General features: G+C 20.8%; 7 protein-coding genes across 7 annotated transcripts; 2 read left to right on the plus strand and 5 right to left on the minus strand. All coding sequences in view use genetic code 6, as the record gives it.

Moving 5' to 3' along the window:
* Positions 1-437: 437 nt before the first annotated feature.
* Positions 438-1,388, plus strand: TTHERM_00398080 (Centrin6a-from-infraciliary-lattice protein, putative; the record flags this gene model as incomplete). Its single annotated transcript, XM_001013983.4, has 3 exons — positions 438-621; positions 716-1,071; positions 1,125-1,388. The coding sequence occupies exons 1-3, from the start codon at positions 594-596 to the stop codon at positions 1,386-1,388; spliced, it is 648 nt and encodes a 215-aa protein (XP_001013983.3). The 5' UTR covers positions 438-593.
* Positions 1,389-4,795: 3,407 nt separating this feature from the next.
* On the plus strand, positions 4,796-5,554 carry TTHERM_00398090 (zinc finger C-x8-C-x5-C-x3-H type protein; the record flags this gene model as incomplete). The annotated part of the gene is made up of 1 exon (XM_001013984.1): positions 4,796-5,554. The coding sequence occupies one exon, from the start codon at positions 4,796-4,798 to the stop codon at positions 5,552-5,554; it is 759 nt and encodes a 252-aa protein (XP_001013984.1).
* Positions 5,555-6,258: 704 nt separating this feature from the next.
* On the minus strand, positions 6,259-8,992 carry TTHERM_00398100 (small GTP-binding domain protein; the record flags this gene model as incomplete). The annotated part of the gene is made up of 4 exons (XM_001013985.2): positions 6,259-7,334; positions 7,416-7,706; positions 7,770-7,838; positions 8,188-8,992. The coding sequence occupies 4 exons, from the start codon at positions 8,990-8,992 to the stop codon at positions 6,259-6,261; spliced, it is 2,241 nt and encodes a 746-aa protein (XP_001013985.2).
* Positions 8,993-9,810: 818 nt separating this feature from the next.
* On the minus strand, positions 9,811-11,178 carry TTHERM_000398101 (hypothetical protein; the record flags this gene model as incomplete). The annotated part of the gene is made up of 1 exon (XM_012797204.1): positions 9,811-11,178. The coding sequence occupies one exon, from the start codon at positions 11,176-11,178 to the stop codon at positions 9,811-9,813; it is 1,368 nt and encodes a 455-aa protein (XP_012652658.1).
* A 772-nt stretch (positions 11,179-11,950) lies between these two features.
* TTHERM_00398110 (small GTP-binding domain protein) lies at positions 11,951-14,465 on the minus strand (the record flags this gene model as incomplete). The annotated part of the gene is made up of 2 exons (XM_001013986.2): positions 11,951-13,579; positions 13,644-14,465. 2 exons carry the CDS (start codon positions 14,463-14,465, stop codon positions 11,951-11,953), a joined length of 2,451 nt encoding a protein of 816 aa, XP_001013986.2.
* Positions 14,466-15,097: 632 nt separating this feature from the next.
* On the minus strand, positions 15,098-17,745 carry TTHERM_00398120 (small GTP-binding domain protein; the record flags this gene model as incomplete). The annotated part of the gene is made up of 2 exons (XM_001013987.1): positions 15,098-16,774; positions 16,924-17,745. 2 exons carry the CDS (start codon positions 17,743-17,745, stop codon positions 15,098-15,100), a joined length of 2,499 nt encoding a protein of 832 aa, XP_001013987.1.
* Positions 17,746-19,154: 1,409 nt separating this feature from the next.
* Positions 19,155-21,839, minus strand: TTHERM_00398130 (small GTP-binding domain protein; the record flags this gene model as incomplete). Its single annotated transcript, XM_001013988.2, has 2 exons — positions 19,155-20,768; positions 21,255-21,839. The coding sequence occupies 2 exons, from the start codon at positions 21,837-21,839 to the stop codon at positions 19,155-19,157; spliced, it is 2,199 nt and encodes a 732-aa protein (XP_001013988.2).
* Positions 21,840-22,512: the final 673 nt, after the last annotated feature.

Raw genomic sequence — 22,512 nt, forward strand, 5'->3', positions numbered from 1 at the left:
ATTTTTGGTTATTTTGTATTCTTTTATTAAATAAAAAGATTTTATTCGATAAACTATTTTTATAATATCAAATAAATATGAATTGCTCTTTTTAAAGTTTTAAATTAGATTTATTTATTTTATATAAAAAGTTAGATCATATTTTTATATTCAACACGTAAAGTTAATTTCAAAATAATTGAATAATTAAATTAAAAATAATTTTATTATATTCTGAAATTCAACTTATGCATGAAACTTAGTGAGTGCTTGATATTATTTTATGAAAACATTAATTTATTTTCTTATAAATACAGAGTCGTTGGAAAAAATAATTTGTCAGGCTAATAGAAAGGAACTTATCAATTTTATATAGTTAGAATTAATTAATTTATTTATGTGATATATAAATTGAGTGATTAACGATAAATTATTATTTCCTTGTTAAATTTAGAGAGAAAATTCAGATTTAATATATTAATCATAATTTTGAAAATTTCAAATAAAGTGTTGATAAATATTAATAATAAAAAAAACAAATTAAATAGTTTGTTAAATAGTTAGTTAGTCCATAATCATATATCTAGAATTACAAGAAATAAAAAATAATATAAATGAGATCTCAATAGCAAAAACTATCAGGTAAGATGAGGGATTTTAATGTTCCTATATTAACTTAAAAAAAATAAACTCATGATGAGAGAATCAAATTTTATTTTAATTAACAATAAATTAGATTCAGCCCAACGTAACAGATAAGGAGGTGAAGTAATAGGCTTAGCTTAATAAAAGTAAGAAAGAAGAGCTGTTTTAGAAGCTTCTCCTTTTGCTAATAATCATGAAACATTTATGAAGGATTAAATATTAGAGTTCTATGACTTATTCGAACTTTACTTCGATAAATAAAAAAGAGGTGTTGACATTAATGATATTTTAGCAACTGCAAGAACTCTTGGTTTAGATTCCAAATATCAAATGGTATATAAGGTTCTTTCTTAGATTTAATAAGAGCATCACGACTAATCAAGAAGACTCAATAAACCTGATAATGTGGATTTCAAAGAGTTTATTGATTTGCTATCATTGAAATTGGTAATTCTAACATTTTAATTTGTCCAATCAATAATTCAACATAACAAAAATAGGGTAATATAAATTCAGAATAGGGAGTCGATGCTATATTCAGATTATTAGATAATGATGATGATGTTAATAGCAAAAAAGACTGTGTTACCAAAGAAAAGTTATTAAAGGTCGCTAACGATTTAAGATATAATTTAAATGAAGACGAAGCAATACAAATTATATAAAATGTTGCAGGTTTCTAATAAACTGAATTTACTTATGATGATTTCTAAAAGTTCATCAATAAGAAATTAAAAAGCAGAAGATAAGAACAATTATCATGAAATAAATAGATTAATTAATTAACTAAATAAATAAATAAACTAAATTAAATTCTCAAATAAAAAGATTAAAATAATTATAATATATATATTGTTAATAAAATAAATGTTAATTTTACTCAATTAAGAATATTATACTTAATTAATTTTTAAAGTTCTTTTTATTTTATATTCATGCCAATAATATGTCAAAGCATTTTCGTTGTTAAATTAAGTTTAAAATTCTTTAAATTTAGAAATTTTAATAATTTTTACATGTTCTATCAAAATCAAATAATAAGTAATAGCTAATTAAGAATTTAATTCAAAATGATTTTAAAAGTTAATTTAATAATAAAAAGATTTTTAATGCTCTTAAAAAATCAATTATTTATTAACTTTGTTAACATCAAAAAACTTTTTTGGTTTTCGATTAAATTCAGAAAATTACCCAAAAACAATTTTGAGATTTTTATATTAAATCTAAAGCATTTTACAATATTAATTTCTTAATTCCAAATGAATGATTATTGTAAATCTAATTCACAGAATATAAAGAAAAAGAATCAAAAAAATTATGTAAAATTATATAAAAGCTTATTTTAAGAGAAATAGAAATGGATTTTAATATTTAATGAATTCATATTGCAGCTTATTTGCTATTAAATTGAAATTATTTGGTTGATAAATATTTAAAAAAAGTAAGTAAATCAAATTGTGGTTTTAAAGAAATACTTACAATATAATAATTAATTATCTTTTTAATATATTTTGAATGAGTGTAACTTATAATTTATCAAAAATTTTCTTGCAAGGTAAATTTGTTCTTCAAAAATCAATTCTGAGTATTAGTGTTTTATATTTTTTTCAGGATTGTAATTTGATTTTAATTGTGTACCTTTAATTTATAAATTTACCTAAAATGTAAATAAGCGCTTTGAAGTCTTTAACCTATATTTACATACTTTTTTAGCTTCTGTTATTTTTACAGACTTTTTAGTCCAGTAATAAGGATAATTAAGTCAAAAAATCGAAATATATAATTTTATTGAGAATTTCCTTTCATATTTTAAGCAGACAAAGTTTATAAAACTATGATTTAAAAGTATTTATTTTTACTTGCTATATTAAATTACCTTTTTTTTGAAAAAAATACTCTAAAATTGAAAGAATTTAAATATTTCAATTTATCTAAAAAACTTAAAATTATTTTTTCTATCATATAAAAAATGAAGTATTAAAACAACAAATAAATTTGTGATATTCTTTCCTTAAAACTTATATCTTTATTTATGCCATTTTATTTATTGAGATTTTAGACTAAATTTATATTTACTCTAAAAAACAGATAAAAGAATTAAATTATTATTGTCAATTGGTTTGGCTTTTACTGTTTGTAAATATTCATAATGAATTAATATTTTTTAGTAGAAAGAGTTAAAATTTTTTAACATAAATTACTGAAAATTAATGGTAATTTATTTACTTTCAGATATTAAATTTTATTTTGGGTTTAAACAATTTAATTTGCTTTATAATATGCATTTAATTGGTAAAAATTTATTTTTGAATGAAAAAGTAATTGTGGAATAAAGAAAGATTATAATTTCAAATATCGTTTACGCTTATATAAATTAATAACCATCTGATAATCATAATTTAATTAATAAGCTTTAATATAGGCAATATTTTATTCCTTTACAAAATAATAAATACTAACAATATATCAATATCTAGTAAAATCCAACTATTCTCTAACTTCAAACGCATAACAATATATTTATTTTCTTAAGCAGAAAAATATATAAAAATCCTATCAAAATTAATTTGTAAAAAAACCTTTAAAAAATAAAATTTTTTATATCACAACATGTTATAACTATTTATTTTTAATATAATTCCTTTAGAATACTTTTAAAATTTACATTTTTTCTTACTTTACTACCTATTCATTATTTTTTTTAACCAATTTGAAGTGCTAACTTTATGAAAATAATTGTAAATATAGTCTTACTCTACTTTGAAATCATAAATTATCATGTTTAAACTTTTGAAGAATATCAGAAGAATCTGTGGACATTTATTTATTAATTTAGAATAGTAATATGTCAATTTTTATTATAAAAAAAATACAAATCATTATTTTGAACTATTCTTTTTGAGTTTAAAAAAATTGAACTGTAAATTTAATAACCAAAATAATGATCATAATTTGAGGTAGAGAGGGTATCTTATGCCATTTATTTTGAAAAATGGAATGCGTTAAGAACAAAATAATTTGTTTATATTTAATTGAATTCTTACAACCACTACGTCTGATTATAATTCAGTAGCCACTTGATAGGATTTTTATCTCACTTAAATAGATAAAAATAATTAGATTGATATCTTCAGTATCAAATTTAATTTATACTTTCCCCAGTATTCCATCAGGAAAATTAATTTTTAATTAATTTAATTCATAAAAATAGATCATTTATTTCTTATAAATACAATAAAAATCATATCATCCACTATTAGTTTATTGATCAGATGATCAAATATTAACAACGCGATTTTATTTTTTAATTTTAGGCTTAATTCGGCTCATGACACTGGCCCATTTTCTCTTGACCAGCTCAAAGTATATAAATAATATTAACAGATTGCTATTTTCTGTCTTTACTCAAATTAAACTTTTAAGTAAACTTCTCAAGCTAAATTTAATTAATTGAAGTACTATGATTATTAAAATTTTTATTTCATTATATTTTTAATGAAGGTTTTCATGAGATGAAATTAAATAATTTCAAAAATTGCGTAACTTTAGAGTTAAGATGAAATTTGATAAGTACAAAAATATTCAAATATTTGTTTTTGTTTGAGTATTTCAGATTACATTCATTTTAATTAAAGATTAAGGTGGGGCCAGCAAATATCTAATTCAATTAAGTATTAAAATCAAATTAAATTAGCTTTGAAGTCTCTGAAACTATGAATGTTTATATTAATAGAAACATTGATGTATCATATATTTATAAAAAATTAATTAATTAATTAATAAATATAAACATAATTTATTCTTCTGCAAAAAAAAGAGCCAAAAAATAAGCAGGATTAACGTAGTAAGTGAACAAACAATCAACAATTATAAACGAGCATTAAAAAAATACTCTTAACCCTAATTCAAGCAGAAATAAAACTAAAATATTTGTGAAATCCACTAAAAAATATTTCTGATCCTAAAAAATATTAAGATTACTCACAATCTAAATTAAAATAAAATTAAAAGAATATCTTTCAACTAAATTATTAATTAAATCTATTTTTAATTTGCTCATACAAAGTACTCTCAAATAAATATCTCTACTTTCTATCAGCTTTAGATATCTTTTTGACTCAATTTCCTACTCTAATTTATATTGAAAAAATACATTTTTGATAAATTAAATATGATCAGAAACTCTGGAAATTTTGTAGAAGCTTATTATTATTATGAGAATAATAATATATCAACTTACTCTACCTCTACTATTGATAGTGATGACTAAACTGAAAGAAGAAGAATGAATTCTTCACCTACATTAGCTGCTATAAGTGGGTAGTATCCTCTCAGCTACTTGCAAATATCTGAAATTCAAGCCAAGAATGCATTAGATTCTTCTGCAAGCAATTACTATAATTAATAGATTAACATTTCTTCTTTGAATAATAATTGTGTTAATTTTACATAAAATGAAATTAGAAACAATAACTTATAGCAATCTTTAAAATTAGATGAAGGCAATGATGGATAAAAATCTCCTGATTCCAATAATGGTAAAAAGTAAACTGATTAAACTAAATATAAAACTGAACTTTGCAACACATTCACTATAACTGGTCATTGTGATTATGGCGCAAAGTGCAGATTTGCTCATGGTAAAGATGAGCTTCAAAAGAAGCCATCTATAACTAATAACAATTTTAGAACTAAATATTGCAAGGCCTTCCATGAAAAAATGTATTGTCCTTATGGATAGAGATGCCACTTTTTACATGATGTTCGCTCTCTCATTTAAATTTAAAGCAAGAAAGTTTATTAAAAAAAATTAATTTTAGATTAAAGCTTAATGCAAAAAAATACTAATTAAAAATTAACTTCACGTTTACCTATTTTCAATTACATTTGCTCAAGCAATAATTAATTTAGTTGTTCAACATCTAAATGATCTACACAAATTTATTTTTAGAGAACCTAGTGCAATCAAACAATATATGATTTATAATAATATAAATTAATGAGTAAATAAGATAAGATGAATGAAAATAAATTTGATACAAAATATCTATAAAAAAACTTTAATTACTAAAATAAATTGATATAAAATAAAAACAAAGAAGCCTATAAAAGATGAACTGAGTATTATCTTATAATTAAAACACTGAAAATGAATAATAAAATATCTCATATAAATCATAACAAATATTATTTATTTAACTAACTAATTAACTAATTAATTACTATTTATTTTCTCTATAACAAATTATTTTTACATATTTATTTATATATTCCCAAAATTTATTTTTTCCTTAACAAATATCACAAGTAATATTTCTATATCAAAATAAATTATTCATTTTTTGAACACTGAAATATTTTTTTCTGTTTAAAATTGGTTAAATACTGTATGTAGAATGCTTGTTAAGTGGTAATAAAAAGTTAAAATATTCTTTATTTTATCAAATTATCTGAAATAAAAAAATAAATATTATAAAAATAAATTTAAAATATATTAAAAAATATTGTAATTTATTAAATTTATTATGAATAAATTATTTATATATTTTTTTTATGCAAAAGGCTTACATTTAACCAAAAATAATATTTTTTTGATTTTAATTAAATTAATTAATTTAATATATTTCATCTCCATCAATTTTTTAATTTATTGATGAAGGGATTGAGAAACGTGATATCTTTAGTTTAGTTTAGTAAATTATTATTAATGTCTTCTTTAGCTATTTCACCTTAGCTACTTTAATCATCATTTATAATAAAATCAAAGTTTTTATTAGTTTTTTTTGTGATTTAATCTTATTAAAACTACATTTAAATCAATTTTTATGAATAATTTTAAAAATTTAATTATTACTAATTGTTTATAAGTGTTTTAGATTAAGGAAATATTTATTATTTAATTTCTGTTGAATTATTTTTATTTACCTTCTAAGATTAAACTGATTATGGAGAATTTTAAAATACATCTTATAATTATTAGCCATAAATGCTTTGTTGTTATGGAATCTAAACATCTGAAATATTCAATTCTTATTATACTTCGAATATATCAACTATATTTTTATCAATCATATCTATTATTTTTTAATCTAAGTTTGAAAAATCATCTTTTGCTAAAATTTTTTTATAAGCTTCATATGCATCTTTAATTTTTTAGAGCTCAGACCTGTCATCCTAGTAGAGAAGGTTAATTTCTTAATTCTTGTAAAAATCCTATTGCTAAATCTATTTTTATAGTTTTTTAGAAGTAAGACTGAAATTAATTGTAGGTTTTGGTAAATAATCAAATAATTTAATCTAATCTTAGTCCAATAGTAATCTTTTTAGCTTTTCAACCTCTATCAATCTCTTTAAAATTTACAAAATATCTAAATTTTAGTAGAGCTTATCAATACTGTAATCAATAATTTCTTTCTTCTGCTTGAGTCTTCCAAAAGGGCAAATGTATGATAATATATATTACCAAAAGCTCATTTCCATACTTTTGGTTTACTTTTAAAGCAATTTATTAATATTTTTATCTATTTTCTTTTTCTATTTGAGATAGTTTTCCTCATCTTTTTAGCCAGTTTACTTTTCTTACTTTTTTTTGTCCTAGACTTAGCATGTAGGCATTTATCTTTGTAAATACTCGCCACTTTTATTATTATTTTGAAGAATAGAATTTAGAAATTATTTTTATTCAAGGTTTTGAGATAATGAATAAGTATCTTGACTAAATCTAAAAGATAAAGACCTTTATAAATTTTTAAATAGGCTTTTTTTTTAATTATTTTGATTACAATTCTTACTATCTTTAATTTCCTTTTAACTTACTCTTGAGTTATCTAGTGTTTTCACTTTTACATCATTATTAACATTTTTATGGAACTTTTCTTAATCTATCAATTAAATATCATTACATAATAGGGATTTATTTTTCCTTAATTTAATAAAAGAAGCATTGCTTAAAAATGTCTTATCTTTATCACTAGCAATATCAAATTAAATATTTTAAGAGTTTTCTTCATTTTTTTTATTGAAGATAGTTTTATTTTCTTTTAAGGAAGCATCCTCTAATTACTCACAGCTTTCATCCCATTCTTAATATTTAAAAATTTATTTTATTATATTCTAATCTAATTTAATCTAAGATATCTTTTTACATATCAAAAATCCAATTGCTAAAAAACTCTAAGTCAAACCTCCTATTTCTGACATGATGCTAAGCAAGTCTTGATATTATCTTTAATAAATATTTTCTTTTTACTTTTCAAATCTTATCCTAAAGCTTAAAAAATAGGACTAAAAATTTGGAGGGTATACCTAATATTTTTAAATCACATTTTAATAAGATAAAAAATTAATTAACTTTTTTAATAGTTAAACTCTAACTATCATTAGTTAACAAAAACTTTAAAAATTTTTGGAAGAATTTTATTTTTTTAATTCTACTTATAATTTTGATAATGAATATCTCTTCTCAATTAATAAAAAGCAAAAGAATTAAATTAAGACATTTCTATTGAAATATATTTGAATTTATTAAGAATATAATAATTATTAAAAATGTTTCATAGTAACTGAACTGTGGGTATTTCTACATTTTTGTTGCTGTTTAGATTAATCCCTTATTGCTATAAACGTAGTTATTTCTAATATATATTAATACATCCTCAGGCATTAAAAGGCTTGTAGAAAAATATAAATCCCTTGAGAATATCTTAAATGGATTTTCATACTAATTCGCATCTACATAAGCGTCTGAAAGTTAAAGTCCTAGTCCTGATTTCATTAGATAGTAATTTATTTCTTCTTCTGACTTACAATTAATTTAGCATTTTGAGACAAAAAATTAAATTTGCTAAAAAACAGGAGAATTAAAGTCACCTTAAATATTAATATTTGTTTTAGGAGGAAGACAATACATATTTGTGTAGTTTAATGCCAAATAATATCTTTGATTTTCAGGATTTTTAAAGTTTTATACTGTGCATGGTTAAAGTGTAATATTCTTTTTTTCCCAAACAGTATTATATTAAATTTATGTTTAGTTGTATATTAGATACTTAGATTACAATTAGGCACTAACTGTATATATAGTTTCATCAATATAATAATTTTTTGTTATAGGATCTTCCATTGCAAAAGCTATTGGATAGCTTATGCTGTTAGTTTAAAAAAGTTCTGGATCATCTACTTATCTTTCACTATAATTTACTTATGGAATTGATCCTTGTATTGTATCAATTAATATGGAAATAAACCTATAAGAAATAAAGTTGACAATTAATAAAGTAATAAATGATCCAAAGTTTGACTAATATGTTTGCTTCTTTTAAAATCTTAAATTTATTTGCTTCCCAAACAAATCAATATTTTTAAACATTTATTTTACCTTTAAAATTTCTAATTTTATACTTTAAAAACAAGAGCTTTTACTAAATGCTTAAGTAGAACTTTAATTTTTATTTTTTTTATCAATAATTAAATGCGTTTATATTAAAAAATTTTTCATTTACAAATTAATAAATAAATCAATTTTTCACTAATCTGTAAAAATAATATTAAATTTTTTTATATTTACAAAGAAGTAAACCTTTGTGAGATATTATATTAAATGATCAATAACTTTTACAAATTACTGTTATTTAATTAAAAAGGTGAATCTAACTTATTTTTTCATTAAAATTATACTAATTTTTTAATAAAATATAGAAAGATGTTATTGATATTTTAATTAAAAATTTCTAAATATTTTTAGATTTTTTTAATCATGAATGAAAAGCTTTAAGTTGTATAGATTTATTTGTTTTATAATACAGATAGATATATCAAAACTTAAAAGTATTTTTATATTATTTATTTCCTTTATAAATAAATATATTATAGCTCTGAAAATTAATTTAAGGTTTGAAAAAAGAAGATGGATCATTTTTTGTATAATCTTTTTTCTATCATTTATTTTGTAATGGTAAAGGAGTTTGTATTTTTAATTTTTATTATAATTATAAGCAATATACCTAATTAATTTTTATTATAATTTTATGCAATATACCTAATTAATTTTTACTATTTTATAACATTTGATTATTACTTTATAGACGCTAATAATTGAGAGCTGCAAATATATATCCTTCATTTTAATACATCATTTTAAATAATTGATTGGTTAAACTTGAAAGAAATAAATTTTAATAAAAAAGATCATGATTATATAAATCTGTAAGAGCAAACTTATTGCTTTTTCTTTTAACAATTTACTAAATTATTATATTTTTCTTAGTAGAATTTTTACAAAAATAATTCTGATTGCATATAATATTCAAAATTCTATACTATTTCTTAATCTTATTTGAATTCAATATAAGCTTGTTAAGAAATTTCAGAAGAATAGTCTTTAATTATTTAATGTCTCAACTCAATAACATTGCGAAGATTCTCTTTTGTCAAGTTATATTTCATCAGTATTATATTTTCAATTGTATTTATCTAGCTATTACATGAGTCTTGAAGTTTTAGATTTTCTGGATAGCTTATTCTTTATATCTTTATTTAACAAGTACACCTTATTACTATTCCATCTAAGGTCTGTATTTCAAAGTCATCTATTTGTACCCATTCATTTTAAATCTAATTTAAGTAGTTCCTCATATTAAACTCTGCTATCAGCCTACTGCTATATCCAGTAAATAGCTAAAAATGACCATTTCTCAATATTTAAATTACATCTTAGTTTGCTGTTCCTAAAAGTGCTAAAAGCGCTTACGAAAAGTAAAAACATGATAAGTGTAAGGAATCAATAGCCCAGTTGATTTAAAAGGTAACTGCTAAAGTAAACTCATCCCCATTTAAATGCTACTATGATAACTCAATTGCTTTTGATTATAAGAATTTTTGTCTTTGTTAAATAATATCAAACAGTTCTTTTTCATGATATAGATTTTTAATTATCTGAATCTGATTTTCTAGTAAGATTATAGGAACCTTATATAACTTTATTAGCTAAGAGGTATTATAAAAATCCTAATTTTGAGTCCTTTCAAGTTATTGTATAATAAAATCATATTCTTTTGATATTTTTGAATCGGTAACATAAATTGAAATAAATCCTTCATTAAATAGACTAATTTAATATTACAAATGTATAGATTTTTTGCACTTTTTTTCTATTTAATCATTCATCCACTCTAAATCTATCACTACTCCACCAGGAAGAACATATTCCTTTTATTAGCAGCTTATTTATTCAAATAAGTTTTAATTATAAATACTCATAATATTATATTATACATTTTTTAGCCTTTTTTTACGTTTCTGCTTTGCAATTTTTGTTTGTATCGTGTTTGAATTTGTATTTAAATTAGTGATTTCAAGAGAAATTCTATCTCCATAAGATTAAATCTATATTATATCTGTAACTTTATATAACTAATCCTCATTTATCATCTATTTATCATCAGTTTATTAAAGCTGTATAGGTTTATATTGTTGACTGCCAAATTCATCTATATTTTATTCAAACTAATATTCTTTTTTAATAGAATCTACTAAATAGTTTTATTAGCCTATCATTTTGGTTAATATTAATTAATTAATTTGATATTTTTGATAATCTTATCAAATCAATTTGATAAAATATAATATGAATGAATATCTCTCTTTTTTATTATAATTATTTATTAATATATCTTAAGAATATAGAAAATAATTTAATATTAATAATATTTAAGATGATTTTTAACTAACTATTTTAAAATAATTTTTCATATTTACTCAAATCAAACATGTTTAGTTTTATTTAATGGAGATAATAATTTGTTACAAATAAATATATTCAATTACATAAAAATTTATAGTTAATTTACTTTAATTATTATGTTATTAATAAACATTAAAAAACATATTAAGAAAATATTTATTAAAGAAAAGTTTAAATCTTTACACAACAAAAAATATTTTGTAAAAATTAATTATAAAATTTCAGTTTAAAATTATTTTAAATAATTTCTTTAGAAATTTTAAAAATGAAAGTAAGTTGATGATATTTAAAAATATTCAATTTAATATATAATTATAAGTGCATTCTTAGTAAAATACTAATATAAATTTAAAATTTTCAATGTTGATTGTTTATCCATAAATCAATACATTTATAATAGATGATATTTATGTTTTATAGATATTCATTTATTTGTAAAATTACTGTTATTCTTTTAACATTGATTAGAAGAATATTAAATAAAATTATTTATGAGCTCTAGAAATTCTTTAGGAGTATAGCTTTAATAATTTACATTAATAGTGATTGTTGAATTAGAAACAGCTCCTTTAGAATCAGTATTAGTCAATTAATAACTTGATTTTGGATTATATTTGTGTTAAACATATTAGTTGGTAGATTTTTAATCTATTTTTCTTGAGGTATTTCTCTTAATTCAACAGAATCAGACAAGTCAATTTACTGTAAACTATTAACTTTTGGTGTATCGATATTTTTTTAATTTGAAAATACCTAATTTTAATTTTATAATTTGGTTTAATATTCCGTTGTTTATTAATTTCTATGAATAGAATCGCTATTTTATTATTCATTTTAAAAAACAATATTAGATAAATTATCTTATTTTTTCTTTTCTTATTAACAATCACGATTTAGATCTGTTAGATTAATAGACATATATTTATTTAATCTATTTATGCTTTAATTTTATGCTTCAAATATTTCAACTAAATTTTAGTCAAGCATTCCGATAATCTTTTAATCAACTTCTGAGAGATTATCTTTATTGAGTATGTTTTTATATGCTTCAAAGGCATCTTTAACTTTTTGCATTTCCGATCTATTATCTTAATAGAGAAGATTAATTTCTTGTTTTTTTTAAGAATTTAAATCTTTTTTCATTACTAAATCTAAATGTATAGTTGGTTTAGGCAGATAATCAAGTAGTTTTATTTAATCGTGATCTAAAAGTAATCGTTTTAGTTTCTCTACCTCAATCAATCTTTTTAATATTTACATAATATCTAAATTCTAATACAATTTATCAATACTGTAATTTATTATTTCTTTTTTCTTTTTTAGCCTTCCGTAAGGGCAAAATAGTGAAAAAAAATACTCCCAAATACCCATTTTCATGCCATTTGTTTACTTTCTCAAAAGCTTCGAGAAGTGCTTTTCAACTGCTTATTGATTTTTTGTTAAATCCTTTGATTTTTTTGAAAATAGCTTCGAAATTGAGCTGTTAGTGACTCCTAAAACTTTAGGACTAATGTTACTGTTATTATTATTATTATTATCAATATCTTCTTAGATCAACTAATTTAAAATATGTTTTTCGCTTAGAGAAAAATTCTATTATTATTTTCCTGGTTAAGAAGGTTTAACTACAGAATTTTATTTATTTTATTGTTTTGAGCTTTTTAATTTTTAATTTAACTTCAAAGCTTGAGGAGAGTTATGGATTGAGCAACTGCCTAGATGTATCAAGTTAGGTTCGATATTAGATTTTCTTTACTAATATATATTTTAAGAGTCCAATTAAACCTTCAAAATAGGCTTATATTCTTAAGATTTAACTTGAGGAGATAACTAGTTTGTCTCGTTGTTTACATTTTACTTTATATTCGCTTTCTAATCGATTTTATTTTACAAATTACTTTAAAATTGCATAAAGATCTAATTTTATGGACTTGCTGTTGATTTTTCTGTTTCTATAATGATATCTTATTAATCATTTTATAAACTAGATTCTTCATAATTAAAAATTTAATTAATAATTTTTTGATTTAATTAGAGTTAAGAAACTCGACGACATAAAAGAAACCCTATGGCTAAAAGACTTTATGTAAAACCACCTATTTCTGACAAAATACTAATGAAATCTTAATACCATCTTTTATAAACACCTTCTTTTTATTTCTCAAACCTCATAGTGATACTCAAAAAATAATCTTAAAAACCTGAAGGATAAACCTAAATTTACAAATAAATAAATATATTTAAAAAAAATAACTAACAAAAATATTTTAAACTTTACAGAATTTTCATAGTAGCTAAACGAAGGAAATCTTTCAGTTTTTATATTTGATTAAAACCATCCAATGTCACTGTACACATAATTATTTCTTAAATACATGGTTATATCCTAAGGCATAAGGGTACTAATATGCCAAAACATATCTCTGGAATACATTTTGAATGGGTTATCTTTGATCGTCGGATCCACATAAGAATCAGAGAGCTAAATGCCAAAATCAGATTTAAGCAAATATTAGTTAATTAAATTTTGAGATTTGCAATTAATTTAACATTGCTATACTGTTATTACAAGTTAAGAAAAAATAAGTGAAGGAAAGTCTCCTTAAATGGAAATAACTGATTCAGGTGAAAGACAGTACATATTTGTGTAATTAAGATTCTTGTAGTACTCTAAATTATCTTTATTTTGGAAATTTTAGAGAGTGCATGGCTAAACACTTATATTTTAATAAATCCATGTTGTATCATATTGTTGGCTAGTAGAATTAAAAACTCTTCTCTTTTGTTACCATTGAGCGGATATTGTGTATATTTGTTCATCTATATAATATAATTTATTTATTGGATCTTCCATCCCAAAAGCCATAGGAAATGTTTCACTTGATATTGAAAATATTTCAGGATTATCAACTTATCTCTCGCTATAAATTACATTCGGATTTTATCTATTAATAACTTCTAGTAATATCTGAATAAATCGCATCAAAATGAAGCTAATTATTATCAATGTTGTAAAAGATCCTAAATTAGATTTGTAAGTTTATTCTCCATTAGATCTCAAAAATATTTAGCTTCCAAATAAATCAATTTTCCTAAACATTTTTATTTTGTATTAAATAAATTAATATCTACTTCACTTTAAGGAATATTTTATTATTCTTACTATTAGATTAATAAATTATACAATATTGTAAATTAATTTATAATTTATTACAAATGCAGATAAATATTACTTTAAAAATTTCATAAACTACTTCATCAATTTTACAAAAACCTTCAATTAACTTAACAATTAAATAAATATTTCGCTTTTATTTGATGAGTTTTCAAATGGTTTTTTTTAATAAAAATCAAATTGTTAAACTTAGCAAACATTTAAGCATCTAAGGATTACAAATAGAACAGATTTAGTTAAAATTATTTAATTATAACATAAAAAAAAATTTTTTTTATTGCAATTAATATTTATTAAAATCAATTTTTCAATTTTGCTAATAAAAAATATTTTTATAAATAGCAATTATTTTACTTTGATTTTTTAAAGAGTTGTTATCTAACTTTTTATTTCTTTAATTAATTATTTTGAGATATTAAAGTTTGTTATATACTAATTGATTGTATGAAAATAAATTTTCTCTAAAAACATTAATTAAAAATACATACTTAAATTTAAAGATATTATTTTTTTAATAGAAAAGTGGTTTTTAATATTACAAATATTGATTTATAAATTCATTTAAATTTTCTTCTTTCATATAAATTTTATTTAGGCAAAATATTATTTTATATTTCTTGAGGGATTTCCTGCTAAACAGTGTTAGATGATTCCTACATATAGTCTTCTTGAATTTAATTTTGATTTAATTTTGTTTATTTATTTTCATTTTATTGTAATTATTGATGTTTAGTTATTTGGAGATTTTATTATTCAAAAATTTTAGATTCGTCCTAATTAAAATTGTTAATATCAAATTCAATATTTTGAGGTTCTTTAATATTAGATGAAAATTACATAATTTATTATTCGTTTATTAGAGAAGGACTTTAAAAAATAGTAAAATCAATAATTTACTAATTTTACTGTTATTATTGTGTGTTTGGATTTGTATTGCTGTAGTTCTAATTTTATGCTTCAAAAATTTATATTAAATTTTAATCTAGCATATCTATCAGCTTTTAATCTAATTCAGAGAAATCATCTTTACTTAAAATATTTTTATAAGCTTCGAAGGCATCTTTAGCTTTTTGCAATTCAGATCTGTTGTCCTGATACAATAAGTTAATTTCTTAATTTTTTTAATTGCTACGATTTAAATCTTTATTTAAAGCTAAATTTAAATTGATTGTTGGTTTAGGTAGGTAATCTAATAATTTTATTTGATTCTGATCTAAAAGTAATCTCTTTAATTTTTCGACCTCAATCAGTCTTTTTAGGATAGAAAAAATATCCAAATTCTGGTATAATTTTTCTATGCTGTAGTCAATTACTTGCTTTTTCTTTCTCAGTCTTCCACAAGGGAAAATTAAAGATACGAAATATTCAAAAACACTCATTTTCATACTATTTGTTTCCTTTTTCATAAGTTTTTCAAATTGTTTTTCAACAACTTTTTATATTTTTAATTGATTTTTCTATTTTTAAATGAACAATTTTTAATATGAGCTTTTACTAATTCCCAAATTTGTAGGATTTAAAGCATTGCTAATTGGTTCTTTTTCTAGATCTTCATGCAACAGTTTATTTAATGTTTATTTATCATCTCTCGTTTGTTTTTCATCATTATCCTCTAAAATAGTTCTGATAGTATGTAGTGATTAAAAATGTTTATTTTTATATTTTTTTTTGGGTAAATTTTTATCTGATTAATTTTTTTTTATTTGGCCACTACCAAAGCGAATTCTGCTTGTATTGTTGGATTCTGTTCTTTATTTTTGAATATTAAATTTTGATGTATCTATTTAATTATGGCATTTTTCTGATTCCTGTTTCAAAGTTAAATTAGATTCTGAGACTTTTTTAAGATTTAACTGGACATTAGAATCAGTTTAACAAAAATTTATTTTTTTGCTTCTACTTGCAAATTAAACTGATTAAGGTAACATACTAGTTTTTTTTTGACTAATAAAAGATGATTTTTTTAAATCATTTCCAACATTTTAGTTAGTTTATGTTTCGTCTGAAGATTCTTCGTAGTTGAATATCTGATTGATTATGCTTTAATTTAAGTATAGCTAAGAAACTTTATAGGTAATTAGAAATCCTATAGTCATTAAACTTTAAGAAAAGCCACCTATATCTGATAGTATTCCCATAAAATTCTTATAAGATCTATTGTAGACGCTTTCTTTCTACTTTTCAAATCTGAATATGATACTTATGAAGTAATCTTTGAAATTAGGAGGATAAACCTATTGATTTAATTATAAATTATGAATTAAATTTTATTTTTATCATTATATTTTTAAATTTAGTAGAATTTTATTTAAAAAAATAAAAGTTTGAGAATTAAAGATTGATTTTAAATTAATAAACAAAAATTGATTAATGGAATTTTTACAGTGTCTTCATAGAAACTGAAAGAAGGAAATCTCTAAGTAATTATGTCTGAACCAAACCAACCAAAATCACTGTAAACGTAATTATTTCTGATATATATATTTACATCTTTTGGCATCAGATTACTCGTAGGCCAAAACATATCTCTTGAATATATCTTAAAAGGATATTCTTTCTCTTAAGGATCTACAAAAGCATCAGAAAGTTATAAACCGAAATTTGACTTAAGTAAATATTCATCAAGTTAGTCTGCAGATTTGCAATTTTTCTAACACTTTTGAACCTATAATTCAATATATGAAAAACTTTTAGATTAAAAATCTCCTTAAATAGCCAAAACATCTTCAGGAGAAAGGCAATACATGCTAGTGTAGTTAAGACTTAGATAATAATTCATATTATTTGGATTTTTAAAGTTTTCACTAGTACAAGGTTGTATTTTTAGGTCTTGTTACTTCCATAATATATCATTTTATTAAGTAGTTTAGTTAAATATTAGTTATTTTTACTTCCATTAAGCTTTTATATTATATATACCTTCATCTATATAATATTCATTATTATATGGATTCTCCATTGCAAAAGCCATCGGAAAGGTTTCACTTGTTGCATAGAATATATCAGGATCATTAACCTGTCTTTCACTATAAATTATTTAAGGTTTTTCTCCAAGGACGACAGATAAAATGATCTAAGTTAAGCGTAAAAGAATTAACCCTATTATGATTAGACTAACTATAGATCCAATATTGGATTAGTATGATTGTTGTCCTTAAAATCTTAAATTGATCTTACTCCCAAAAAGATCGATTCTTTAGAACATATTTTCTCTTCAAATTGTTTGTTTTGATTTTGTTTTTTAGATTTGTATTTTTAATTACTTGATTATTCTTTTTAATTTAATTTAAGTTCGCTTTATCTCCTAATTTAGTGAAATCTTTTTAAATTGCAAAAAGTAAGTGATATAGAATTCAAAAATTTAGCTGAATTAATCTTCCTAAATGAATCTACTTTTTTAATGAAAATATTGACAACTCTGTAAACCACTATTATTTTTTGTAAAAAATTAAAATTAAGGATTTGTAATATGGAAATTTAAATTATTGATAAAAAATTATTTAAAAAATACAATAAATTAATAAGTAAGTGAGAAGGATAATAAATACGATATTTTTTTTTTTGTATTTGATATTTTCTATAATATATTTAAAATTTTTATTGTTTTGCTTTAACATCTATAATGCGCTCTTTATTCTAAATTTAAAGTAGATAAGTATTTGCTCTTGACATATTTTAAAATTTATTTTTAAAAATAAAATTATTTAAGATTATAATATGTTTAAAAATATAATTATAATATTACAATCCAAAAAAAATATTTTGAAAAGGTTTGAGTTCATCAACGAAAATTAGGTTCAACCTAAATTCAAATAATTCATAAAATTAATTGAAGAAATATAATAATAGCTAATGTAACAAAGAAAATTGATTGAAATTATTAAAAGTATATTGTAATAATACAAATTGAAATAATATATATTTAAAATTATAACATACAGCTAAAAATATTATCTATTTTAATAAATTTGATAATATGAAAAGTAAGTGCAAATAATAATAACTTTATTTAATAATTCTAAATAAGATGAATATAAAATGCCATGTAAATTATATGTTTATGATCAAAGCTAAAATATTCCAAATAAATAATAATTCTAGTTTTAAATGTATTAATATTTTAAGATTTTAATATTATCAGTTTTTCTCTTAACGAAAACTACCTAATATTTAAAAAATTACTAAAAATATACTATTTATCGATCTCCTGAATATTGATGACTTTATTAAATGTGAATTAAATTAATTAATACTTAAATTCTTCTAATCTAAGTAAAATTTAGAGTGAATTTAAATTATATTAAATAGTAAAGACAATTTTATTAATTTATTATAATTTTTGTCAATAAATGCAACTAAATTTAAATTCAATAGTGTGATAGAAAAAGCTTATAGGTTTTCATATCTTTTTATTATAATAGTCGATTTTGTAATTATTCACAATTATATTGAGTAAATTGAGTGGAGCAAAAAAATTTGAATATCAATTAAATTAATTTTTTAGTAGTAAATACCATAACTTAATGTTAATAAACATTATAGCTTTCACTATTTTAAAATAAAACTGAAAGAATTTTTCTTTCATATATAATACAAATTTTAAGAAATTAGCTTTCATTTTTAAGTTATTTCATAATTTTCCAATTTATTTTATAAATTATTGTAAAAATTTTCTTATGCTACTTCAACTTCTTGTTCACTATTACTGCTACAGTTCTAATGCTAAGTAAATTTATCATTTTTTATTATGCTATTCCTGTTATTATTGATTGATTTTTAATCAGAAAACTATAAACTTTGAATTTCTAACTATTTAGAATCATCATGCTAGTTCATAAAAAAATTGTTAGAATCTTAATGTTAAATTACTTCAGATGATATATTATCTATGTTTTTTAATTTTTCATTTTAAAAATTGGAGAGAGGTGAAAAATTATATATCTGCTATTGCCATTACTAATTAGATTTATTATGTTAATGCTAAGGGCTAGAATTTTCGTTTTGAGCTTCAAAAATTTGAACTAAATTTTAGTCTAGCATATCAATCAGTTTTTAGTCAAGCATTGAAAAATTTTTTTTATTTTAAATTTTTTTATAAGCTTCAAATGCATCTTTAGCCTTTTACATTTCAGATCTATTATCTTAATAGAGTAAATTAACTTCTTTATTTTTGTAAATATTTTCTGTAGACTATTTGTTTAAAACTAGATCCAAATGTATTGTTGGTTTAGGTAAATAATCTAACAGCTTTATTTAATCTGGATCTAAAAGCAGTCTCTTTAACTTTTCAACTTCTAGAAGTCTCTTTAAAATTTGTAAAATATCCAAATTTTGATAAAGCTTGTCCATGCTATATTAAATTATTTTTTTCTTTTATTTGAGCTTGCCAAAAGGACAAAAATAAGATAAAAAATACTACCAAAGGCTCATTTTCATGCTATTTGTTTACTAATTAAAAAGTTTTGAAAATTCTTTTTCAGCTTTTTTCTGAACTTCCTATGGGCTGTTTGTTTATTTGATTGGTAAATTATAGTTATTTTTTAATTATGTGCTTTGAGATATACTTTATTAATCATAAATTTCATCCTATAAATATTTATTTAAAATTTACTTACTGTCTATTTTTTAGCCTTATTAATTAAGTTGATTTCCGTTGCTTTCTAAATTAGAGCCTATTTTTTTGATAATTAAATGCTTTTATTTCATAAAACTAGGAGCTTATGAAGCATACTTTTCATTTGATTATTATTTTTTACTTTATGTTTTTAATTTTTCTTACTTAAATGAGTGTGAACCAATAGAATTAATACTATTATTTTAGTAGTTAAATTTATTTTTTTAATATATCTCTTAATTAAAACTATTTTTAGTATTTTAATTTAAATTTAGCTCTTATACTTAATATTCCTTTGGAGGTTATTAGATTTATTATTTTTGATCCTATTATTTTTCAGACACTAATTCTTAAAATTATTTTTAAAAATTGTTTTGTGTTTCTGATTCCTCATAATTGAATATCTAATTGATAATACTTTAATTTAATTGTAATTAAGAGATTTTACGGCAGATTAAATACCCTATAGCTAAAAGGCTCTATGCAAAACCACCAATTTGAGATACAATTCCAATAAAATCTAAATAAGACCTTCTATAAACATTTTCCTATTATTTTTCAAATCTAAATGCGACACTAAGAAAATAATCATCAGATTAATGGCTTGGAAATACCTTTATTAATAAGAATATTAAATTTATTTATATGTTTTATATTTTTAATTTATGTTTAATAATTTAAGAATGACCATATTTTCTCAATTTTAATTATAAAAATATTAATTATAAACGATAGGGGGGCTATCAATATTATTGTGATAATTAATTTATTAATAAATTTTTAGGAAATACAATGATAAATAATGAGGATTTATATTATTTTTGAAAAATTGATTTAATAAAAAAATAAATAGTGAAAATTGGCTGTCTCAAAATATATTTTATTTAATATTTGTTGAAACCTTATTGATTACACATGAGTATAAAGAAGCAAAATTCAATTTTTTACTCTCTCACTTTTTATTTTTTAAATGGTTTTTAAAAATTTTGTATTCAAACAAATAAATAATAATTAGGGGATAATGTTTATTTTGACATTAAAAATAATCAAATTAACTTTTAAAAATAGAGAATTCATTAAACTTTAGAAAAAATGTTTACATCAATATCTTAATAACTGTAAGAAGGGAACTTTTAAGTACTTATATCAGAAAAAAACCAACTATAATCACTGTAGATGTAATTATTTCTAATATAAATTGTAACATCTTTCTATTGTTATGAGCTAATAGGCCAAAACAGGTCTCTTGAATACATTTAAAAAGGATTATCTTTGTTAGTAATATCCACATAAGCATCTGAAAGCTAAAGACCAAAATAATTCTTTTGTAAGTATTAGTTTATTACATCCTCAGATTTACAGTTTATTTTGCATTTATGAACTTTAAGGACTATTTATGAGAACATTTAAGATGGAAAATCACCTTAAATATCTAGCTAAGAGTCTGGAGAAAAGCAATACATATTTTTATAATCAAGATCTAAATAATATTTGGCATTATTAGGATTTTAGAAGTTATCTTTTGTACATGGTAAAACTTTGATATCCAAAAAATTCCAAACACCATTATATTGTTAAGAAGTATTATTAAATATTTTAATTCTTTATTTTAATTAAGCTGAGACAGTATATATTTGTTCATCAATAAAATATTAAGCATCTAAATTCTCAAGTGCAAAGGCCATAGGAAATGATTTGCTAGTTGCTACAAAAAGAGATGGGTCATCAACTTGCCTCTAAGTCTAAATTATGAAAGGGTTCTTTCTACTAAGTACTGATAAAAGGATAGCAATAAAACGAAAACTTATGAATACAATAATTAAAATGGTAATAATAGATCCTACTTAAGATTTATATGCTGGTTCTTTATTAAATCTTAACTAAATTTAACTTCCAAAAAAATCTAATTTTTTCAACATTTCTGTTATTATTTTGCTTCTACTTTTAATTATTTTGATTAGATAACGAATTGAATTATTTATCAATCAAATTAATATGCATAAATAAATAAATAAAAAAATTATACCTTTGATAATTAATTATTAAAAATAAAAAATAATAAATAATTTATATCACGCCTAATGAATTAAGACTCAATTTTATTAATAATAGTGCAAAGTTATTTTGAATAATTTTTAATTTATACCATGTTTTTTAAAATTTTGAATATGTTTATTAAAAAATTCATAAAAATAAAAAATTGAATATATAGAACAGAGTTAGTTAAAATTTTTTAATTTTTAACATACAAAAAATTTTTGATTACAATTAATATTTTTCAAAAATTTTAATAAAAAATATAATTATTAACAGTAGTATTTTTATTATTTTACTTTGATTTACATATTAAATTTTTAA

Source organism: Tetrahymena thermophila, assembly GCF_000189635.1.
Source record: "Tetrahymena thermophila SB210 genomic scaffold scf_8254666, whole genome shotgun sequence".
In the NCBI taxonomy this organism is placed as follows: domain Eukaryota; phylum Ciliophora; class Oligohymenophorea; order Hymenostomatida; family Tetrahymenidae; genus Tetrahymena; species Tetrahymena thermophila.